At 43.0% G+C, this 22,782-nt stretch overlaps 1 protein-coding gene across 3 annotated transcripts; it reads left to right on the top strand.

The window, feature by feature from the left end:
* The first annotated feature begins 693 nt into the window (after nt 1-693).
* OLFM3 (olfactomedin 3) lies at nt 694-21,347 on the top strand. 3 transcript variants are annotated; one of them, XM_069969004.1, is made up of 5 exons: nt 694-771; nt 7,902-8,057; nt 10,536-10,755; nt 17,587-17,693; nt 20,034-21,347. In XM_069969004.1, the coding sequence occupies exons 2-5, from the start codon at nt 7,911-7,913 to the stop codon at nt 20,709-20,711; spliced, it is 1,152 nt and encodes a 383-aa protein (XP_069825105.1). In that variant the 5' UTR covers nt 694-771; nt 7,902-7,910; the 3' UTR covers nt 20,712-21,347. The 3 variants fall into 3 exon arrangements, with proteins under 3 accessions (XP_069825105.1, XP_069825104.1, XP_069825103.1); XM_069969003.1 differs by lacking the exon at nt 694-771 and adding an exon at nt 862-939; XM_069969002.1 differs by lacking the exon at nt 694-771 and adding an exon at nt 985-1,135.
* Nucleotides 21,348-22,782: the final 1,435 nt, after the last annotated feature.

The following is a 22,782-nucleotide window of genomic DNA, read 5'->3' as shown; positions in this document are numbered from 1 at the left end:
TCAATAAAAACAAAGAAATCAAAACGGACGCACACAAATGCATCCCTTTTCTCTTCCGTTGTTCGCAAAAACGGATAAAAAAAGTAGTGTGAACTCAGCCTGACCTGTACTGTAACACACTAAGGGTTTATTGTCCACAAATACCCGGAGAGGAAGCGTAATTTTAGACCAGCACACTGGATACAACTCACTGAGCATAAACAGAGCAACATAAAAATATATATACAGAAAGAAAGAGGGGAAGAGATAAGACAGGATGAAACAAGGATTTCTGTCTGGATTACGGCGGTGAATGAACCTTCCCTGACAGTGCACATTGTATGAGGAGAGAGGATGATGAGCTGTCACTGCGGAATAAGGACAGGTATAGATTTCTTATTACATAGCTTATGTAAGGCGTCCAATTCCTACAAGACATGAATATAAGGCTACCAATAAGCCGTACAGCCGGGCCCGGGGAGAAAATCCATCAATCTTTTAAGCCATCAGTATGGCAGGCCTCTCATATTCCATCCCTCAGACAGCCCTGATATAGAGAACAGGCCGCTGTCTGGGCTAGTGCAGACAGTCTCTCGTCGCTGACAGAAATTGGTGTAATGGAGCGGTGCGAGAGCGTGTAACATCTCAGTGTGCAGAAGGTGACAGTCTGAGGCGTAAAGCTGTAAAGGAGAAAGCAACCTCCACGTATTTATTAGTGCGCGCCAATACGTCTCCTCTGCCTGCCGCCTCACAGACAACGCCGAGCGCAACATTAACCCTTTAAGCACACAGGTTATTTGGCTGCCCTAATAGTAAAGGGGTCTGGTTGCCCATAGCAACCAATCACAGCTCAGCTTTAATTTTACCAGCAGTTATTAAGACATCAAAACTGAGCTCTGATTGGTCCTGGACACCATAGGCCTCTGAATGAGTCCTGTAATATCTGCCCCAAAACCTCCTGTAAGTCCTGTGCGGTGTGAGGTGCGGCCTCCATGGACTGGACTTGTTCCTCCAGCACATCCCAAAGATGATCGATCGGATTGAGATCTGGGGAGTCTGGAGGCCAAGTCACCTCCTTCATCTCTTTGTCCTGTACAATGTCTTCAGTGTGGCCCCCTGGACATTGAAGGGGGGGACTTGGTGTGTACAATGGTTGGTAGGTGGTCAGTGTCACAGTAACATCTACATGATGCCAGGACACAAGGTCTCCAGCAGAACATTGCCCATCCCACTGCCCCCGCCATCTTGTCATCTTCCCATAGTGCATCCTGGTTCCATCTCTTCTCTAGTTAAGTATTATAAAAAATGTACACTATAGCACTTCCCCACACAGACCCTCCGGTCTAAGTGTAATGTCAAGCACAAAAACTTTATATAGATGCAAAAGTTACCTGTCCCTGTGTCCTGTAGGGACAAAATAGTTCAAGTCCAGTAGCATGGTAACAGCATCTCACTTAGGCGGAAATACGGAAAAAAGAAACTTTATTCCAGCATGGCAAACAGAGCGACGTTTCAACCTTATAGGTCTTTCTCAAGACCTATAAGGTTGAAACGTCGCTCTGTTTGCCATGCTGGAATAAAGTTTCTTTTTTCCGTATTTCCGCCTAAGTGAGATGCTGTTACCATGCTACTGGACTTTCTCTAGTTAAGTGACGCACACACACCCGTCCGTCCACATGATGGAGAACGTGACCCGTCAGACCAGATGCCTTAATTAATTGTTCTACCCTCCACTTCTGATGCTTATGTGCTCATTGCAGACATTGAAACAGTAGACAGGAGTCGGCATGGATTAATCTGCTGCCGAAGCTGTGATCTGATTTTTTTTATCATAGATAGCAAAATCCTTTTTCAGCAGTTTGCTCTACAGCAGCTCCGTCCATGAATCTGTCAAATACTGCATATCTGGAGTGCCTGACCTGTAAGGGCTGATAGCTGTGTTTACCCTCACATACATCTATACAGATAAATGTTAGGGTCCTATTCTCCGATTAACTATAAACAATTGTAAATGAGAGCTTTTGCGAATGTCCTAAAACCATTCAACATAATACACAGAACGAAAGTCGTTAGTTGCGATTGTAATTACCATCGTCCATGTACTCTATAAGTATGCGAAGAATTGTAATAATGAAATTGGCAAACAATTAACAATGAAAAAAATAACATAGACTTACCTCCTCAGCTTCATCGCTGGTGCGAGCCATTCGCGGCTCCTATCTCTGATCCCTAGCCGCGAGACATAGGACATGACGTTCCAAGCCTGCTCAGCCAGCTAGCGGCTGTAGCAGTGTCCCACCCCTGCTGCTTACTGGTTGAGTGAGCCTTATACGTCATGTCCCAAGTCCTATCTCTGCACTGGGAATCGGCATGGGACCGGGGACCAGAGACCGTAGCGGCTCTAAAAATTCTTAACCCCTTTAAGACCAGGGGCGTACATGATCAGTGAATATATTGAATGTATGTAAAGTGAGTAAATCTATTGCATGTGTGTAAAAGTCCAATAGAGGGACTAAAAATGTGTAAAAAAATAAATAAAAGTTTTTAAAAATGCCCCAAAGCCACCCCCCCCTTCCCATTTTATAAATAAAACATACATAAATAATAAAATTATATAACACATATACCTCAGCTTGGAATCCGGGACTTTTGTTCCCATATACCTATGCCTCTCCCTTCACTCTGGGCTCTTGATAGCTTTGTTCATCTAGTCTTTACTGCTAGATCCAGCCTTTGCTATTCTGCCTGTTTTCGTGGTTTCCTTATCCCCCTTGCCTGATTCTCTCCAGTGTTTGTCTTTTGGTTTTGTGTTCCTTGCACTGTTCCCTGTTCTTCTTGTTGCGTCTCTGGCTTTCGTCCTCCGTTTGTTTGGTCTGCCTTCTTGGTCCTGTCCTTCTGTGTGTTTTTGTGGCTTTGCCTAGTCTGCTGTCATTGTACCTTGTTCCTGTACTGTGTCTTGTCTGTGTTTGCACTTATTTGAGTGCAAGGATCGCCGCCCAGTTGTTCGCTGCCATCTTAGGGCGATTGTGGCAAGTAGGTAGGGTCAGCGTGGGGGGTGTTAGCTATAGGGCCCACTTGTCCTGTGTCTCTTTGTTCCCAGGGGCCCTGACAAAAACATTTAAAAAGCTATGTAACCACGCATATCGCTGTATTTAGACTGACCTATAGAATAAAGATAAAATGTCAGTACATTGCTTAAACACGGACCCCCCCCCCCCACCAAAAAAATAATAATAATAATAATTTATGCAGAACGAAAATGCAAAACTAAAAATTGTCGCAGTCCTTAAGGCCATTTTAGGCTCTGTCCTTAAGGGGTTAAACATTGTTCTTTTTCTGCTCCACTTAATTGAAGGGTAGGAAGAGTGGGAAGGGTTTTCAGGGTATATGCTTTGTTATGATCGTTTGTAATTTTGTAAGCTATCAAAGTGTTAATGGAAAAATTCTTGATTAAATAATGATAAATTTTAAAAAAAATTTAAGCGAATGTACCATCAGTAAATTCGCTTTCAGTTTTGCACATGAATAGCACAGCGCCGGTCCCTTTTTTGAACCAGGGCCCGGTTCCCGCACACAGCGCCGGTCTATTACCGAGCCCGAGCTGAAGCACTTTAGGCGGGGCGGCCCGCCCCCAATGGAAGGAAACCCAGGCCCCTCTATGACGTGACTCCATTAGAATGAATGGAGCTGCATCATAGAAGGGCGGGGGTTTCCTCCCACTGGTGGTGGGCCGGCCCACCTAAAGTGCTTCAGCTCAGGCCGCTGCTCGGTAATAGATCGGGCAAAACTAAGAAAATTAACTAATAGTTCATTCGCTTTAAACATTATGGGGGAGATTTATCAAACATGGTGTAAAGTGAAACTGGCTCAGTCGCCCCTAGCAACCAATCAGATTCCATTTTTATTCCTTACAGACTCTTTGGAAAATGAAAGGTGGAATCTGATTGGTTGCTAGGGGCAACTGAGCCAGTCTCACTTTACACCATGTTTGATAAATCTCCCTTTATATTTAACATTTAAAAAAAAAATATTTATAGACTATATTACATATAGACTATATTATATATAGACTTATTTTCTATTTTCTATTAATCAGATTTTCCCTTAAATTTACATCTGGATAAAGTATATTTTCCTATAGATTTTCCCCGATTGAGTACAATAAAATATAAGTGAACTGGGAATTACTAAATCCCATTTATAAGCAGCAGAAAAGGTAATTGCAGCAAAAGAAAATCTAATAAGAACATCCTCAAAATCCTGCTAAAAGCTGTCTGTCATCCCATCAGCCTCCTCTGCTGTCCTTTATCTAATCTAAATGGTTAATAAGTTTCTGGCAGCTCAGGTGCTGCTCTGCTTTCTGGCACAGCTGCGATACAGACAGCGGGGGGATAATAATTCAGGATATGTCAGACCAGAGAAATTAGGGAACAGGTGAGGAAATATCAGATTATTTACAGCCGATGGAGAAGAACTAAACAGGGAAGATTATATTGAGTTCTAATAATATTCACATTGCGCCATCCATTCTCTCTGTATGGACATGGGGATGACCTCCAGCGATGGTTTATGGATTAGAAAGAAGCCACATTCACCGCATACAAACTAATCTTCTTTTATTATGTCAATCATAAGCCTATTATTAGTAGCTGTACAGATGTGTCCACCCTCTCCACACATTTCACTAAGAAATCCAATTTATCATCAAATAAATGCAGCACAATATGACGTTAGTAAATCAGGTTGCAACTCACATCACCACCACTGGGTGGCAACATAGAGACATCTAGCATAAACATCTCCTGATACAGAGAAAGTAAAAAATAAAAAAAATAAAATAAAAAGTAAGTGAACCCTTAGGACCTTGGAGGGATCTATCATTTACTTAAGCTTAACTGCTCAAAAATGTGTGACTTTTTGGCCTTGCCCACCACAGTTGAAAAAGTAGGCAAGGCATATCACAAAAGGACCATGGCTGCAGCAGCCCACCAAGTGTATTATAAATTATGACAGTAAAATAGCGGAAATCATAGTGGAGGTTTACGTCAGCTTTGAGCTAGAATAGATTTCCCTGTGCAGCTGGATTAAAGGTCCAGAGCCCCTTAAAGTGGATCTGTAGGCGCCCACGACCCCTTAAACTGCTGGTACCATTGCCTTGCTGCGTTCATTCCTTGTCCGGTGCCGGGGTCTAAATAGCTCCTGGTGCTGTCTATTTCATAAAAACGGCACCTTTATGTTCTTGCTGCCCACCCTTCTTATTAGCCGTGCCCCTGGGGCTAGGCAACAAGAAGAAAGAATCCATAATCCTCTGGATTGAAAGTTTGTTTTTAGGAAATGGAATGGAACCAGGGTCTACTTGGACCCCGGGACTGTAAATGGAATGACTGTGGCAACACAATGGTACCCGTGGTTTGGGGGGGGGGGGGGGGTACATACAGATTTGCTTTAATAAGCCTAATGAAACAATTAGCAGTGAGAATTTTACTTAGATCACACTGGTCCCAAATTTATTAGAACTGTCTAATTTTTTGGACTGTTGTAGACCAGGGGTGTCAAACTCAGGCCCTCCAGCTGTTGATGAGAATTGTAGTTTTGTATCAGCTAGAGCACCTGAGTTTGACACCTGTTGTGTAGTCAGTCTAATGGACCTTTTACACGGAACGATTAGCGTTCGTTTTTGCACGATAACGATCGCATTTGAGCGATAATCGTTCCGTGTAAGCACAGCGAACGATCAAACGACGAGCGAGAAATCATTCATTTTGATCTTTCAACATGTTCTCAAATCATCGTTGATCGTTCGCAAAAAATTCGCAGATCGTTCCGTATGAACATTCTTTCAACGATTTCACCTATGTGTGAGATAGGCTTAAGCGATCGCAGAACAATCACAATCTTTTTTTTTTTCCGTATGATGTATCGTTCCGTCTTTGTTCATTCAAAATCGTTAATCGGGCGAATTATCGCTCCGTGTAAAAGTACCATAAGAATGTGTCAGATTTATTAAAGTGGTAGGAAATAAAGACTGTCGGGGAGATTTATCAAACATGGTGTAAAGTGAAACTGGCTCTGTTGCCCCTAGCAACCAATCAGATTCCACCTTTCATTCCTCACAGATTCTTTGGAAAATGAAAGATGGAATCCGATTGGTTGCTAGGGGCAACTGAGCCAGTTTCACTTTACACCATATTTGATAAATCTTCCCCTGTATGCTTTAGTAAATGAGAGACATTTTGAATAAAATGGGGAAAAAAATATCAATATTTTATCGGGACTTGCATAATTCGCACCAAAATAACGCTTATTAACACTAAACAACTAAACACACATTACATTGAATACATTTGGTCCATTAGCTCTTGGTGAAGTCAAGAGTATAGAAGTTTATTTGACTTTTTCTCCCTGCTCTGTGGATGTTTGCACAATGTGCTCAATAAAAGTCATATGCATTGTAACTGCTTGTGTTTTATTAGTTTACCTACATAATGTTTTCCTATAATTGTGACTGTAATTATAATCAGATGACATTTTATTAGTAATCAATACAATTCCTGGTAATTTCAATGGATTTGTGTAGGCTTAGGTTTTCCCGGGGCATCATTTAGCTAGCAAACCTACTGGGGGGAGGAAGAACATAAGCCATTCTCTCTGCTTACACTGCAAAGGGGGAACAAGCAGCTTCAGTAATAGCAGAGCTTTGCTATACCTCGGTATGACAATGTCAAATAGAGCTTTGTGTGTGTGTGTGTGTGTGGGGTGGGGGGGTGCTACATCCACTCAAGCACTCAATAATTGTAGGTAAAGCAGAACTATACACATGGCCATTAAGGTCAAATGGGGAGTCCGTTGGCTGCTGTATGAAAGTTAAAGCGGTACTCCGAATGGCGCGAAAAAAGTTTTCAGATCAGCTGGTGACAATAAGTTATACAAATTTGTAAATTTCTTCTATTTCAAAATCTCAAGTCTTCCAGTATGTCCTGCAGGAAGTGGTGTATTCCCTCCAGTCTGGCACAGTGCTCTCTGCTGCCACCTCTGTCCATGTCAGAAACTGTTTAGAGCAGTAGCAAATCCACTCTCCTGCTCTGGACAGTTCCTGACATGGACAGAGGTGGCAGCACAGAGCAGTGTGTCAGACTGGAGGGAATACACCACTTCCTGCAGGACATACTGGAAGACTTGAGATTTTTAAATAGAAGTAAATTACAAATCCATATTACTTTCTGACACCAGTTGATTTTAATTTTTTTTTTCCTTCCATTAATGTCCTTGATAGATTAAAACAAATATACAAGCTCTGTTTATTACATCAAACCTTTCAATGGTTTTACCACTTTATCAACTAATATCTGCATGTAAAGTATTTATTGTGAACCTCATCCATCTGCATTGTCGGCTTTAGGCCGGGTTTACACTGCGTGAAACACCGGCCATTCTGTAACCCGGAAGATTATCCTGCAGTACCGGCTGGATGAACTTAATTTGGGATGCGCCCGCATCCCAATTTACCATAGCTAACAATAGAGAGTGCGTCCGGTGCTGCATTCTCCATTGTGTGCACTGTCAGGCTTCTGCGACCGCTATTCAATGAATAGAGGCAGCACAAAACTGATATGTCAGTTTTCTGTGCGGCTGTTACACGGAGTGTATACTATGGGGGAGATTTATTAAACTGGTGTTAAGTGGAATCTGATTGGTTGCTAGGGGCAACTGAGCCAGTTTTACTTTACACCATATTTGATAAATCTCCCCCGGGATTCTCCGGCCAGGATTCCCTCAGAATGCAGTGCCCGTAAGTTTTATATTAATCCCGATTAATACAAAACTTACACTGTGTGAACATGGCCTTACTTATTGTGTTAGAAAATGAAGCCGTTACTTTTCATTAAAATAAAATTATTGAACGCGCTGTCCCAATTCTTCAGGTGCAGAACATGTCGCAGTCCATAGAAGTGCTGAACTTGCGCACACAGAGGGATTTCCAGTATGTGCAGAAGATGGAGACCCAGATGAAAGGCCTCAGGTCCAAGTTCAGGCAGATTGAAGAAGATCGTAAAACACTTCTTACGCGTCACTTTCAGGTAAGAGAGCCATAGGGAACAAGGGTTACACTATTACTCCTGTCCACGGGTGACTCATTTGTATCCATATGCGAGTTCTAATGTAATTAATGGCTGAAAATAAACCGTACAAAGTAATTTATCAAAGAGCGAGTCGATATGGGTTGTGACAGCGCCGTCATAAATTACATGGCTTAGCCTGTTATTAAATAAAGGACAAAAATAACATTATTAATTATGGTAAAGAGCAATTCTACAAATATCCAACAAGACAAAGGACTCTGGCTTATCTTTTATGCTATTTGTAGAAAAGTATGAAACCGCCAGAAGTGCCATAGACTTGTATTGTAAGTGTATTACAATGCAAGTCTATGGGGCTTCTGACAGTTCAAAAATTGCTGACAAGCTCTAGTAAGAATCACAACTGCAGGACAGATTGTCCCATAGAAGTCTTTGGGAGCATCCGTAATTTTTGCGGATCCGTTTATTTTTGTTTGTTTTTTACAGGAGAAACGTCTGTAATGTTACAGATGAGTAATGGTGTTAAACTATTCCCTTATTTACTTATTCACTTATTTAACCCTTTCACGATTGATTCTTCAATGACATCAGCTTATGGGATCATAATGATCCCATAAGCTGATGACCCTGTGTCTGCCCCCTCTCCACTGTCCCCTGCGGCTGTTACTATCTTGTAACAGCGGCAGGGGAGAGAGCGGAGGGGACAGAGCTCATGGGCACGCTCCCCGCACGCCCAGCCTTCCCCCCCACCCCCGCTGGCCTGAGGCTTCCGGTTTCCATGGCTACCATCAGGGCTCTGCGATCACTTCGCAGAGCCCCGATGGACAGTGTACAAAGAATTCTCCCTCTGTAGAGGGAGAATTCTTTGTCTGGAGCCCTATAGATGCTGCAGTCTATTACTGATAGCTGGGACCCGCTGCGGATGACACAAGTGCAGCTCCTGCGCCTGTGTCATCCTAGATTGTTAATTAACATCGCTGCAGCTTTGGGCATAGGCTGCAGCAACGTTATTTAACAGTGGGGCGGTGGGAGAGGGTTAACTATCACCTTCCCCTTTCTTTGCTGAAATTATGAATGCAATATGGATACATTATGAGCTAATTTTTAATTTGTTTTGCGGACAAGATTGTGGCCAATTGCAGACGTCATGTACAGTCCGAAAAACCTGAACAAGTGAATGTAGCCTTAGAGTGGATCTATTAGCTGCAATTCTCGTTCCATGCTGCTGACACTTTTGGATCCTGTTAGGTCAAGGAGACACATGGTACCTTCATATATCTGTCTGTGCTTCCACTATGTAGAAAAATGCTTTTATTATGTCAAAGAGGCGTTCCCAAGCCCCTGAAGTGCTGTAATATGGACTGTCTACTCCCTCCCCCTCCTATTCCTCCCAATCCATGCTTGATTGACAGTCAGTTGAAAGCTGAGCCCCAACCAGGAACAAGGATGGGAGGGGGAGCAAGGAGGCATTACAGCCCTGGGCAGTTCAGGAGTTAGGAAACACCAGGGGCGTAACTAGAAATGGCTTGGCCCCATAGCTAGCTATGAATTGGACCCCTCCCCCTTCCTGACTGACCACTAGACCTTCAAGTATAGTCATAACTGCAAGCGCTGGTCAGGAGTGCTTTCAGTTAAACCCCGGGAGGCCACTGGCTTGTGCAAATGATGACAGCTCAGAAGGCCCAGTGTATTACAGGAGCCAGCCATGGGGCCCCCTATGCGGCAGGCCCCATAGCATCTGCTATGTCTGCTACAGTGGTAGTAACGCCCCTGGAAAACACCTCTATGACACTTTGCACTGGAGAATACAAGCATATTTCTATGTTCTTGAAACACGGACAGATATATGAGATTGATCATTCTTTTCTGCTGTTAAAATTATTCTGGTAATAACACTGTGCATGAATGTCAAAATTCTGAATGGGGAGTATTGAGCAGTCTCAGAAGCTTAGAGTCCACTTCATACATGTCAGGTGTTGATTTTGTTTTACTATTAGCAACTGTGTGCAATACCCAGGATCAGAGATAACTCAGATTTTTTTGCAAAAAAAAAACGATTGCAAAAACTTAATGTGAACCTAGAATTACCAGTGGCTGCAGAAGTTGGATGCAGCCCTAGGGAGTCTGGGAAAACATGTATATAGCCTATGGCCTATGGCTGTATCCATGATTTCCAGGGAGGCTTAGGGCTGCATCCAACTTCTTCACTGGTCACTGGTAATCATATGCCGCATGCTAGGGTTCGGATGAGACCCAAGCAAGCTCAAGGTTTGCTCATCTCTACTGGTGACTCCTGTGCATACTACTTGTTGGATTGTAACATGACCCAATAAACTTGCAGGATTTAACTTTTCTGATGTCAAAAATAAGAGTTTTCTACATGATTGACTGTTCCTTTAGCCCATGCTGAATATAACTACATATCGTACATATCTCCTAAGAGTTAATAACAATATGATGGTGACTGGTCTCTTATAGGATCTGAAAGAAAAGATGGATGAACTGCAGCCACTGATCCCAGTCTTGGAGCAGTATAAGACAGACGCTCGGCTGATCACACAGTTCAAGGAGGAGATCCGGAATCTTACCGGCATTCTCACCAACATTCAGCAGGAGATCGGAGCGTTCGACTATGAAGAGCTGCACCAACGGGTTCTGGGCCTGGAAACTCGTCTGAGAGAGTGCATGAAAAAACTGAGTAAGACTAGGCTCTCCTTATTATCTGTGTACTGGACATACTGTGGGGTTTGCAGAACAGTCAGATGAATGTGAATCATTCCATGGGTGTGATCTGCATAGAGCAGCAGAGTCCCTTTCTTTGTTTACTTACAACAGCAAAGTAAACACAGGAACAGGGACTCCTGTCAACTGTCCCTGCTCCTTTACACTGTATAGCTCACTGATCAGATAAAGGGGTACTCTGGCAAACATTTTCTTTCAAATCAACTGGTTTTGAAAAGTTTAACAGATTAATTCTATTTAAAAATATCAAGTCTTCCAGTACTTTTCAGCTGCTGCATGTCCTGCAGGAAGTGGTGTATTCGTTCCAGTGTGACATCCAGTAGTGCTCTCTGCTGCCACCTCTGTCCATGTCAGGGACTGTCCAGAGCAAGAGAGATGTTCTATAGGGATTTGATGCTACTCTGGACAGTTCCTGACATGGACAGAGGCGGCAGCAGAGAGCACTTTGTCAGACTGGAAGGAATATACCACTTCCTATAGGACATAAAGCAGATGATAAGTACTGGAAGACTTAAAATGTGTAAATACAAGCAAATTATAAATCTATATAATGTTCTGACACCAGTTGATTTAAAAAGAAAAAAATGCCGGAATACCCTTTTAATATCCAATATGTTGGGACAACAATTCTGCTTGCACTCACTACATTTGCTGGTCCAAGTGCTGTATGTCAGGCCTAGAGTACAGTGTATGCCACCCCACTGTGTGTACAGGAGCAGGGACTCCTTTTTTTGGACAAAAAAAAAAAGTCCCTGCTCTTGTACAAATCCTAAATCAGGCATCATTTCGGAAATGAATCTGATGGCTGACTCAATCAAATCTTTCCCCCTCATCCTGTATTTAGGCTATGGAGATGGGTTCTTATTAGAGATGAGCGAACCTGGAGCATGCTCGAGTCGATCCGAACCCGAACTTTCGGCATTTGATTAGCAGTGGCTGCTGAAGTTGGATAAAGCCCTAAGGCTATGTGGAAATCATGGATATAGTCATTGGCTGTATCCATGTTTTCCAGACAACCTTAGAGCTTCATCCAAGTTCAGCAGCCACCGCTAATCAAATGCCGAACGTTCGGGTTCGGATCGTCTTGAACCCGAACCCGGTTCGCTCATCTCTAGTTCTTATACGTCGTACCATTTTAGATTTCATTGTAATCTACTTCACTTCGTGTAGTAATCCTAAAGCTCTGAAAGCACTCAGCCTCCCAGGTCTAATGTACACAGCTTTGCATCGTTCATGGAGCCCGTACAGTGGGACAGAGAATCCCTATGGCTCCGAATTACTCTACTACATTGTTCTAAGGAGGAATATGAATCCAAAAGGAAACATGTCAGTGTGTAAAAATAGAGGCACATGTATGGTATGGGCTTATTTACTTCTATGGGTGCCAATTAACAAACATAAAATACATATGTAGTGACCTGGTATGGGCCCCTAAACCTTTATTGCACCTGAATAAGGTAACTCCACACAGGGATCACTTTGTCCATGCCAGGAACATCTCTAAAAGTGCAGGTCAGTTACCTCAGCAGTCACAGGAACTGACCCCAGTGGAACAAAGTTACGGAAAGTCTAGGTATTCCACTGTGCAGCGCAGGACAACTGTGAAGTCTCTGGAGTCTGCTTAGCCTAGATTCAAATGCTGATCGTTCCTGTTCCTGCAAATCCAAACTGTCGGCAAGTTGGCTCATCTCTAAAAATAATAGGAATTAACAGAGCAAGAAAACAGCAAAAACATTACTGTTCTGTAGATACAACCAATAACTACACAGCATGGCTTTTTTAGTGCAGTAAAATTTTCTCATCTATACTTACCTGTCCATGCTCCTCTGGTGTCCTTCCTCTCCAGTGTCCGGTATCCCCCTCAAATTCACAATATCCTGTTCAGCCAATCACTGACTGAGATGGGACAGCACCATGGCCAGTGATTGGCTGAGAGGGCTTCTGAGCTGAATGGGTTGGAGGCTAGGCTTGATAGAACATCGGAAAAAACTAGGTTCGATCGAAATCAAACCTAACCGGACCTTCCGCATTAGAGTGCTGATGTCTTCAAGGTCTCCAGAAGGAGGAGAGTGCCCGGGGACCACCTAGAATTCCAGGATTCAGTCTAGGTAATAGGCTGAATCCAGGAATTCCAGGCTGTACCCGGGCACTCTCCTCCTTCCCCCTGGACCGGGAAGGCATCAGCAATCTAATGCGCCAGGCTCGGGAAAGTTCGAGTTCGATCGAACCTAGGATTTTCAGAGATTCATTCAACTCTAATGGAGACGGCTGGAGGCACCAGAGACCCGGAGCTCAGGGGGAGCTCAGACAGGTGAGAATTTCTAGATGTACGCCTTCCCATTTTCCAAACTTGTTTCAAACATTGCCAAAAGTTCAAATAGGTACCGAACCAAACTTTTTGCAAAGTTCAGAACGAATCTCGGATCAGGAAATTTGGTTGGCTCCTCTCTAATCTCCACCCTAGAAGCATTATTAGCAGCATTATACACTTTATCCAATAGAACGTTTGCTCTCTTTCTCTCTCTCCAGCCGTCACGTTATACAAGAGTCGGTTTTGCATTTAGCCTCCAAAAACCTAAAGAAAAAAAAAAAAAAAACTTGACTGAACAGTTCATTTATTTCCTCTGTTGAACAGCTATGATTGCTCTCCTATGAAATTGCATTAAAACTTTTGGGGCATACGCTAAAGACACAGAAGAAACAGGAATCCCGCTGTAATAAAATAGACATGCCTGCTTAATTTCTGTACACAGCAGGAGATTAAGTGTTTAATGCGTCTCGGAGATTGCTCGGATGACATTTATTTTCTAAATATCCTCTGTTATTACCAAAGGTAGGGAAGCACTTTGAAGAAGGGGGGGGGCAGGGTTGTCACTCCACTAGGAACTCAGGTCTGATTAGGTCGAAAATATAGTAATGAAAATCTGCCATTTAATCATTAAAGTCTTGGGCTGCTGTGCTGGAGCTGCCTCCGTGTTCGCTGAGCATTGTGGGGAGTCTCTGTGCTCTAAATGAAAGCAGCCACCAAGATAATCAGGATTATTTTACACAAATTATTCTCCATTACCGGTGGCCTGTGGGGAAAAGGACAAACAATAAGCAACGCCTTGTTTGACTTGCTGCCTGTGGTGATGATTCTGAAGCAGTCATGTAAGGATGGAGAACCGTCGGGCCCCTTTCAAGCGGGACATCTTTTTACCGCTAGTATCGATGCTGCTGAATGCAAATGCCTGTATTCTTATTCACACAGCGCACTCATGACTGCATACATTTTATTGTGTTTTTTTTTTTCTTATATCGTTTCGGCACACTCTGCGGGTGAAATCGACAAAGAGGAGAACCCCATGAAAAAGCCAAAGAGCAAAAACACGCAATCGTGTAAACAGTAAATAAACAACTAACTATATATTGAAGATTGCAGCTCTGGGGGATTTTGGTTCTTATTGAGGAGATCCAGATAGTGTAAAGAATCTTACAGGCCATGATCCCCGGGGAGGAAGAGTATGCAAATGATCTTTCCTCTAGTGGGAAGGAAAATATATTCCCGGTTTTACCTACATGTTATTTGTAGGCTTGTTTTTATTGGGTAGCATTTGGTAGGTAAGATGTAAAGGTCAGAGGGCAATATAACTTAAAGGGGTACTCCAACATAAGGTAATAAAAGGTAAAATAGCTTTGCTTACCTTTCTGCCTTTTACCTCCTGGTTGAGCAGTTGCTCAGTACTACTGCGGTGAAGCAGTATGGGGTTGCCGTTGGGCAGGGTAGCTTTGGCGGTGATGTGGCTGCAAGGTGGGTGTAGGGTCACTTGGACACTTGTCATGGTAGCCTGGAGTGGCGTTGGTACCCACCCCGGTCAGACAGGCTCCGCTTCCACAGGTTTGGATAACCCAAGGGTAACCTGATGTACTGGTGCAGAGTGATAGGCAGAGGCAAGCAGCTTAACCAGGATAACGTCCGTTTACTTAACTTATTCAGTGCAATGCGACAATTAGGTTCAGTAACTGCAGGTGCAGGCAAGAGGTAGAAGAAGCAGTAACTGTAGAAGTGAGAGTAGAGGAGCATCTTGAGGACACTGTCCAAGGTAGCTCTGTACTCTGCCAGGATAGCGTAGTTGGAGAAGAAGGTACTCGTACTCACGTATAGATAACTTGGATCTCACTGCCTTATGCCCTATAGTGTCGGAATACGAGGTCCCAGGTCCCTGCGCTGGGTCAAGCAGACTTCCTGAAACTTTTCAGAACAGCCGTTTGTTACAGTAGAATACGTAGGCAAGTAGCAGCTTTGTCCTATTGGAGTCAGTACCTAATTTAGGTATGCTGCCCTGTGTCTTGTTGAGAGTATCCCTGGTGTGGACAAGGGGATACTCAGAGACGTCCTTTCCTCCTGAGGGGTCTAGCACTGCGTGCTAGCAGTAGTTAGTTGCATAAGAAATAAATCTGTTTCTTGGTGCCTGACAAGGGTCCTGGCCTGAGCCAGGCCCTGATTTCACTGCAACAGGAACTGGCTCTGTTTTGCTCTCTATGGTGACTGAAGCTAGAAGACCCTCCCAACAGGAACTAACCTCCCTTTTATAGGGGCAAAACTAAACCTTCTAGTGATTGGTGGGGCTGTGTGGTGCAAGAAAGATAGGACAGAGAAGGGAGGGAAACAGGTCTACACCCGTGATTGGAAGAAAACACAAATACAATTAACCCAATGCTTCCTTCAGCTGTGCACACTATAAAACATACAGAAAACACAGTAGTGACACCTAGTGGGGAAAACTCAGAATACACTTTGACCATATCCCACTGTGGGAACCTGAGTGAGTTACTTTGCCCAGGTGCATAAAATACTTAGTGGCACACCTGTGCTGGGACATTACATTACAATTCCCAGAATGTATTGCTTCCCTGGTCTGTTCATCACAGTCCTTCCACAGCATTCTTGCCAGTTTCCCACCCAAAGTTGTTGCACATAATTTCCCTGCAGACTATTGGACAAGTAAGGTTGCAGCACCTGCTTCTCTCATCCCTTGTCTGCTCTTTTTGTAACAACATGCTTCTATTGTTTTACTATGTAAATGCATACTGTAGGTCTAAGGCGTAGAAACAGTAGGTTATGAGATTTTTTATTAAGACAGCTTTTGAAGTTGCTTTGTTTTCATACTAGATGCCTTGGTAAAGCAAACATACATTTTGCACCTCTTAGTAGTTACTGTTTTTCCTTGCAGAGAACAAGCTGGTGTAGGATAACTCATAGGAAAAGCTCCATGAAAAATGTATGCAAATTAGCTCTACTCGAGAAAAAAAAGAAAACTGTCTCTCTAGTGCCATCTATAGGTAGCAGCAGAATTATTGTAATAAATAAGGGTATGTGCGCACTGAGGAATTCTCACGGATTCCGCAAGGAATTGAAAAGGAAAGATTATTGCTTAAAATTCCTCTTATTTTCTGCTCTGGCAGAATAGGAGCAGAAAAGGAGCGGAATTCAAACGGAATGCAAGCGGAATTCAAGCAGAATTTCTAGCAGAATTTAAGCCCCATTAACTTCTATAGGATTCTTCTAGTGGAATCTGCCAAAAGAATGAACCTGTCCAGGTGAAACGCGGCATCTGCACAGAATGCAGACAGAAATTTCCGTTGTGTGCACTAATACGCAGAAATACTAGAGAAATGAATGGGAGCCACGACTGCTCCTTTTTTATGGATGGAATGTTGATGCGGAATCCATGCGGAATTCATCAGTGTGCACATACCCTAATGCAGTGTCCAGTTTTGTTCCACACTAAATTCTCGTACTAAATTCATATGGCCATTTGCAGTCATGATGTGCAAGAAGGATCTTTGCTTGAAAAGAGTTATAAGGGGTTGTTTTTTTTTTTTTTTTTGTTTTTTTTTGGGGGGGGGGGTTAAAATTAACTGTTGTCAGAAAGTTATAGAGATTTGTCATTTACTTCTATTTAAAAATCTCAAGTCTTACAGTACTTATCAGCTGCTGTATGTCCAACAGGAAGTGGTATATTATTTCCAGTCTGACACAGTGCTCTCTGCTGCCACCTCTGTCCATGTCAGGAACTGTCCAGAGCAGAAGATGTTTTCTATGGGGATTTGTTGCTGCTCTGGACAGTTCTTGACATGAGGTGGCAGCAGAGAGCACTGTGTCAGACTGGAAAGAATACACCACGTCCTGCAGGACATACAGCAGCTGATCAGTACTGGAAGGCTTGAGATTTTTAAATAGAAGTAAATCACAAATCTTTATAACTTTTCTGACACCAGATTTAAAAAAACAATCACTGGAGTACCACTTTAATAAGGGTATTCTGGCCCTAGAGTAAAATTAAATGTGCTGCTGAAGGTGGATAGAAAAATACTTAACTTACCTAGTCCTTGTCCCCCACTGCTCCCACATGGTTCCCATTCACCCCGGTCCAGTCCCACAATCTACTGAGACAAGGGCTTAGGAGCAGGACCTGCCACCTCAGCCAGTCACTGTCTGGGAAGAACACCACTGCAGCCAATGATTGGCCGAGGCAGCAGGTCCTAAAACTAAGAACCTGTCTTGAAAACAGGAAGGATAAAGAAGATTAGGGACCAGAAAGATGAGAACAGGAGCTGTGGGGGAGCATCGGGGTACAGGGGCTATGGAAGTATGTTTTTGTATTCCCTGTCCCAGCAGGATATTACTTTTTACTCTAGAGCTGGAATACCCCTTTAAATTGGGGAGATTATTTTCTTATCAAAACTATTTAAGCTCAGTTTTATGTCCTGTTTTCTAACTACGATAATTTGGTTTTTGTTTTAGCGTGTGGGAAGCTCATGAAGATCACCGGACCTGTGACGATAAAGGCATCGGGCCCACGGTTTGGAGCTTGGATGACGGATCCTGTAGCATCTGAGAAAAATAATCGGGTATGTTATAGAAGAGTTCATAAGCATGGAGAGCAATGCATGGAAGAGTAGACATACTAAATATGGTATCTAAGGCCCCATGCACATAACATTTATGGTCTCCATTGCCGGTATACATCAAAAGGCATTTAAATATTTATGGTGACATGTCCATGATGTAACTGTAGGTTAGGGTAGAGCAGACATAAAGACATCAAACCTTTTGATTGGATGGGGTCTAGGTGTTCACACCCCACTGACCACTAGAATCAGTAGAAGAAGAAGACAGTCCCATAGACTTCTATAGAAGTCCATCTCTTGCCAAGAGGGAGATAAATCGTTCTTAGTAAGTCTGTAAGACATAGGGGGAGATTTATCAAGCAAGGTGTAAAGTGAAACTGGCTCAGTCGCCCCTGACAACCAATCAGATTCCACCTTTCATTGATCACAGACTCTTTGAAAAATGAAAGGTGGAATCTGATTGGTTGCTAGGGGCAACTGGGCCAGTTTCACTTTACACCATGTTTAATAAATCTCCCCCATAGCCTTTAAAGGAGAACCATCAGCAGATTGGACAAATCTAACCTGCTGATAGATCCCTAGTATCATACTGTTAGTTGTGCTGTTAGGAGCACTGCTCCTCCGAGCACCAATCCGGGCCAGTCAGAGACTATTTGATTGGTCGAGATCTGTGTTAATTCCCTGAACAATCATAAGCACAAGTCTCCCGACTTCTTGTCACATGACCTAGATAGTTGCATATTGTAAGTCTATAGCACCATCTTGGTCTCATACACACAGAGTGGGGAGAATAGAGGGAGGTTGTACATATGTCTCCATGCTTGATATACTGATAGGTCAGGGTCAAAATACTCATTTCTGGACCGATTAAACATTTGCCACTTAATTTTCTGGTGTTCCTACATATACCTGCTGCAGAGACCATATACATGATTATGATAATGTATTTGTTTGCCCTAACACCTCTCTTACAAGATTGTCAGATTCATCCCCCATAGCTTCTTTCCTCCCCATCAGCCTTGCTTCATACATCTCTTCTTGTTTGGGCATAAGGAGAGCTCTATCAATCAGAGCCAGTCAAGCAGGCAGAAACCATTGGAGACCACCCAAAGCCATAAGCCATGCGAAACCGATCCGGCCATTGATTGGTTTAATCTTAAATTTTTTTTTTTACCTAGTACTTTATCAGTTTTTTCCAAGCAAGTGGGGCACTAGAATAGAGAGCAACTCAAGCACGCTTCCAGCCATAGGCTGTATCCACGTTTTCTCAGACTCCCTAGGGTTGCATCCAACTACTTCAGCCACCAGAATTCAAATACCGAAAGATTGGAGTCAAGCATGTTCAAATTGCACTCATCTCTAATCGACAAAAAGTCAAGAATCAAAAATCAAAATCAAAAAGTCTTAGGGCCATATTAGATGGCTCGATATTTCAGAGCAAGTAAGTGCCGACCTGTCAGGTAAGCGCTCACTTGCTCCTCGTTCCCTACTCGCTGTCTCTGCTATTACATGCACAGACATCAAGTAGGGAGGAGCGGGAGGGGATGCCCAGACAAACTTTAGATCGTCAGGGTGGTCCATAGGGGAAACCACTGCTCCTATTGGCACCAGACCATTACTATTGTTATCAGGATTTTAGGTCATGCTTTAAATCAACTCGTGCATGTCGACTGATCACTGATTGATCATTGATGAAGCGATTATCGGAAGACAGCATGGGGATGACAGGTTCCCAGGTATTCCTATCTCAGTTTCACATTTCTTATTAATAGGATAAGGAAAACAAGCTGATTGTAAGGGGTCCTACCCCCACTCATCCTTAGAATGGGGACTCGGTCGTCCCTGAGGAGCACTTACCACTTTAGTGCACATCTTATCCTCTATGGGACCTCCTAACATTTCTGAGTTTTTTAACCCATCAGTTGAACCCCCCGCTATCAGCTTGTTATCCCCCATTCTAAGTCTCTTAGCAGGGAAAGACACCGGCACTACAGGGCTCCGCAGATCAGGAGTTAATTCCCCCCCATAGGTACAGTATAACGGTGTAGGTGGTGCTCAGCTTGTCATATCAGTCCATCATATAGATAATAAAAAAGATTCTTAGCGACACTCACCATATATCCACCTTTATTGATTAAAACGCATAGCAGGACACATGAGGAGCACTCCTTCACCGGCCTGCATCCGTTTCATGCCCTCCGACGCTTTGTCAAGGCATCCTTGACAAAGCTCTGGAGGGCATGAAACGGCAGTAGGCCGGTGAAGGAGCTCTCCTCATGTGTAGATGGAAATACATATACCAGTGTGGGTTAATAAGAATTGGATCTATTTTCTTGATAGGTGTGGTATATGGAAGGATTCACAACAAGCAAAATAGTTCGGGAGTATAAATCACTGGCAGATTTTGTCACTGGAGCCGAATCCAGGACTTACACCTTACCAGTTAAATGGGCCGGCACTAGTCACCTGGTTTACAACGGTTCACTCTTCTTCAACAAGTATCAGAGCAACATCATCATAAAGTACAGCTTCAATACAGGGAAAATCCTGGCCCAACGGAGCTTGGACAATGCCGGTTTCAACAATGTCTACCCTTACACTTGGGGCGGCTATTCCGATATTGACTTGATGGCCGATGAGTTTGGGCTGTGGGCTGTTTATGCTACCAACCAGAATGCCGGGAATATCGTTATAAGCCAACTTCGACAAGACACACTAGAAGTTGTTAAGAGCTGGAGTACAGGATACCCCAAAAGGAGTGCTGGAGAGTCCTTCATGATTTGTGGTACGTTGTACGTCACCAATAACCATCTCACCGGTGCCAAGGTCTACTACTCCTATTCAACCAAGTCCTCTTCATACGAATACATGGACATCCCCTTCCACAATCAGTACTTTCACATATCAATGCTGGATTACAATGCTCGGGACCGTGCCCTCTATGCCTGGAACAATGGACACCAGGTGCTCTTCAACGTCACGCTTTTTCACATCATTAAGACGGACGGTGACGTGTGAATTGCAGCTCAACTTGCCTTCCACACAGGGTCCCTTGCTCATCTTTCAACAATCTGTTGCCCACTTACTGGATTTGCTTACTTTCTTAATGTTTCCTACTGGTCTACGGCGTCTTTGTTTCTTTTCTACCCTTTCTTTGTCAGTTCTTCCTTTCCTGTGTGCTTCGTGATTAAATGTTTTTGGCAGCCTACTGTAGTGCCTGGGAGACCTACCATATCCATGACAGTCTGACGTTCAGAGGACGCATATATACAAGTCACGTCAATAACACTGGTGTGGGGTGGATCACGAAATCAAGTGATCGCCACCCACTATAGTGTATACACTATACATACACGTATATGTATAAGATTACTTATTGTACGTGATACAATTATCCTCACAGTAAAGATGTGTCCTTCCTTAATTCATGGGATGACAAGCTTTGGGAAAAAAAAACTGATACTCTGTCTGGAGTTGTTTCTGCTACATGTGTCTATATGTGGCCGCCCAGTGGTTGTGATGTGTATTGCAGCCTGTTGAGGGGTTTTCTTGCATTTTGTGATTTGTATTGTGAGAATTTTGAGTCGTTAAATGAAACTTGTGGAAAGAAATAGTAGATACATCTGCACTGAAGACAACACTATGTAAAGTTTATCAAGAGCAGAGATCCATGTTATATCTCATATCACTATGAGCTGTTATTGCAACTTTACCACCTAATCAACAGTATCTCTGGCCAATAGAGTTACACTTATTTTTTATTCAGAGGTAAAAGATGGGAACGGAATATGTTTTTTTCACTTACATGAAAATTATATACCAGAATAGTCAAAACGGAGTTCAGATGTGTGGTTCCTTACCTTTCTGCTTGGCTCAATATATTCAGAGATAAATAGTATAAGATGGCCAGCTTAAAGGGGCTATCCAGGCAAAACAGACTAAGGAGCTATCATCCATATCCCTACTATATGGGGGATGGATGCACAGAGGGCGCCATCTACTATATAGAGAATGCACATTGAGGGTACACTGATGCAAGCCAGCTAGTCACTCTAGGGTCCCATGTCGGGGGGGGGGGGGGGGGGCACAGGGCCTGGGGTACATTTAATCCACCACTGATCCTTAGGATAGCTCATTAGTCTATTTTGCCTAGCACACCCCTGGCCCAGAAGAAACATGATTTCTTGTTTGTCTGCTGGGAGGTGTCTATGCTACTGTATATGTGTTTTTATGTGACCACCAAGTGGTTGTAATGTGAATTGCAGCCTGATAAGGATCTTGCTAGCAAGTTGCCATATATAGATATTGGTGTCCTTAAAGGGAATCTATCACTAGGTTTATGGTGTCTCAAATTAGAGCAGCATAAACCAGTGGCAAATATCCTGAACAGATCAGTTTATTACTTACATTATTCTGTTCAGCCGTTCTCCTAATATGCAGGAGAATCTGATTCTTACCACATCCCTCCCCCCGCCCCCCAGCTGCTTATTGCCAGTTGACTGCCTATATACAACATGGATAAATAACTGCCAATCAGCTGGTGGGCGGAGTTTTCTGCTTCTCATGAATATCCAGGACTACTGGGCTCATGCACATAATGGAGAGGACTACTTATTGTCCATGTTATTCAGCAGAATATCTTTAAAACAGTATAAATGATACATCCTTCTGTTCAGCTTCTCTGTCACTAGTTTATGCTACCCTGAGATAGGACACCATAATCCTACTGACAGAGTCTCTAACTAAATTCAAAGAAAGGTAAGCATGGACACATCTTTTAAAGATCTAGAAAGGATCTGTTCTTAATTCAAAGTAGAACTTATAATTAGATTTACTATATTTTAAGAAATATTTATATTTGATAGATCATATAACAGATTTCTCACCTATAAGTCTATATAGCAAATAGTTTTAAAACTCGAGATGTCGTAAGTTAGTCAACACCTACGACATAAAAATGGTAAAAAAAAATAATAATAATCCTAATCAAAATTTGTCATATACAAAGAGATTTGTGATCATTCTGTAGATATGTAATATATACTGTACATACAGAAATAAACTAGATGAGTGTTATCGTGGAGAGTCC

This window comes from Dendropsophus ebraccatus, chromosome 4, assembly GCF_027789765.1.
Source record: "Dendropsophus ebraccatus isolate aDenEbr1 chromosome 4, aDenEbr1.pat, whole genome shotgun sequence".
In the NCBI taxonomy this organism is placed as follows: domain Eukaryota; kingdom Metazoa; phylum Chordata; class Amphibia; order Anura; family Hylidae; genus Dendropsophus; species Dendropsophus ebraccatus.
This window is presented reverse-complemented; position numbering and strand designations above follow the sequence as displayed.

Coding starts and splice junctions, on each gene's coding strand:
- OLFM3 (XM_069969002.1), top strand. CDS start 1,007: ATGATCGATCGGATTGAGATCTGGGGAGTCTGGAGGCCAAGTCACCTC. Junction 1,136..7,901: donor CTTGGTGTGTACAATGGTTG/GTAGGTGGTCAG, acceptor CCAATTCTTCAG/GTGCAGAACATGTCGCAGTC. Junction 8,058..10,535: donor TTCTTACGCGTCACTTTCAG/GTAAGAGAGCCA, acceptor GGTCTCTTATAG/GATCTGAAAGAAAAGATGGA.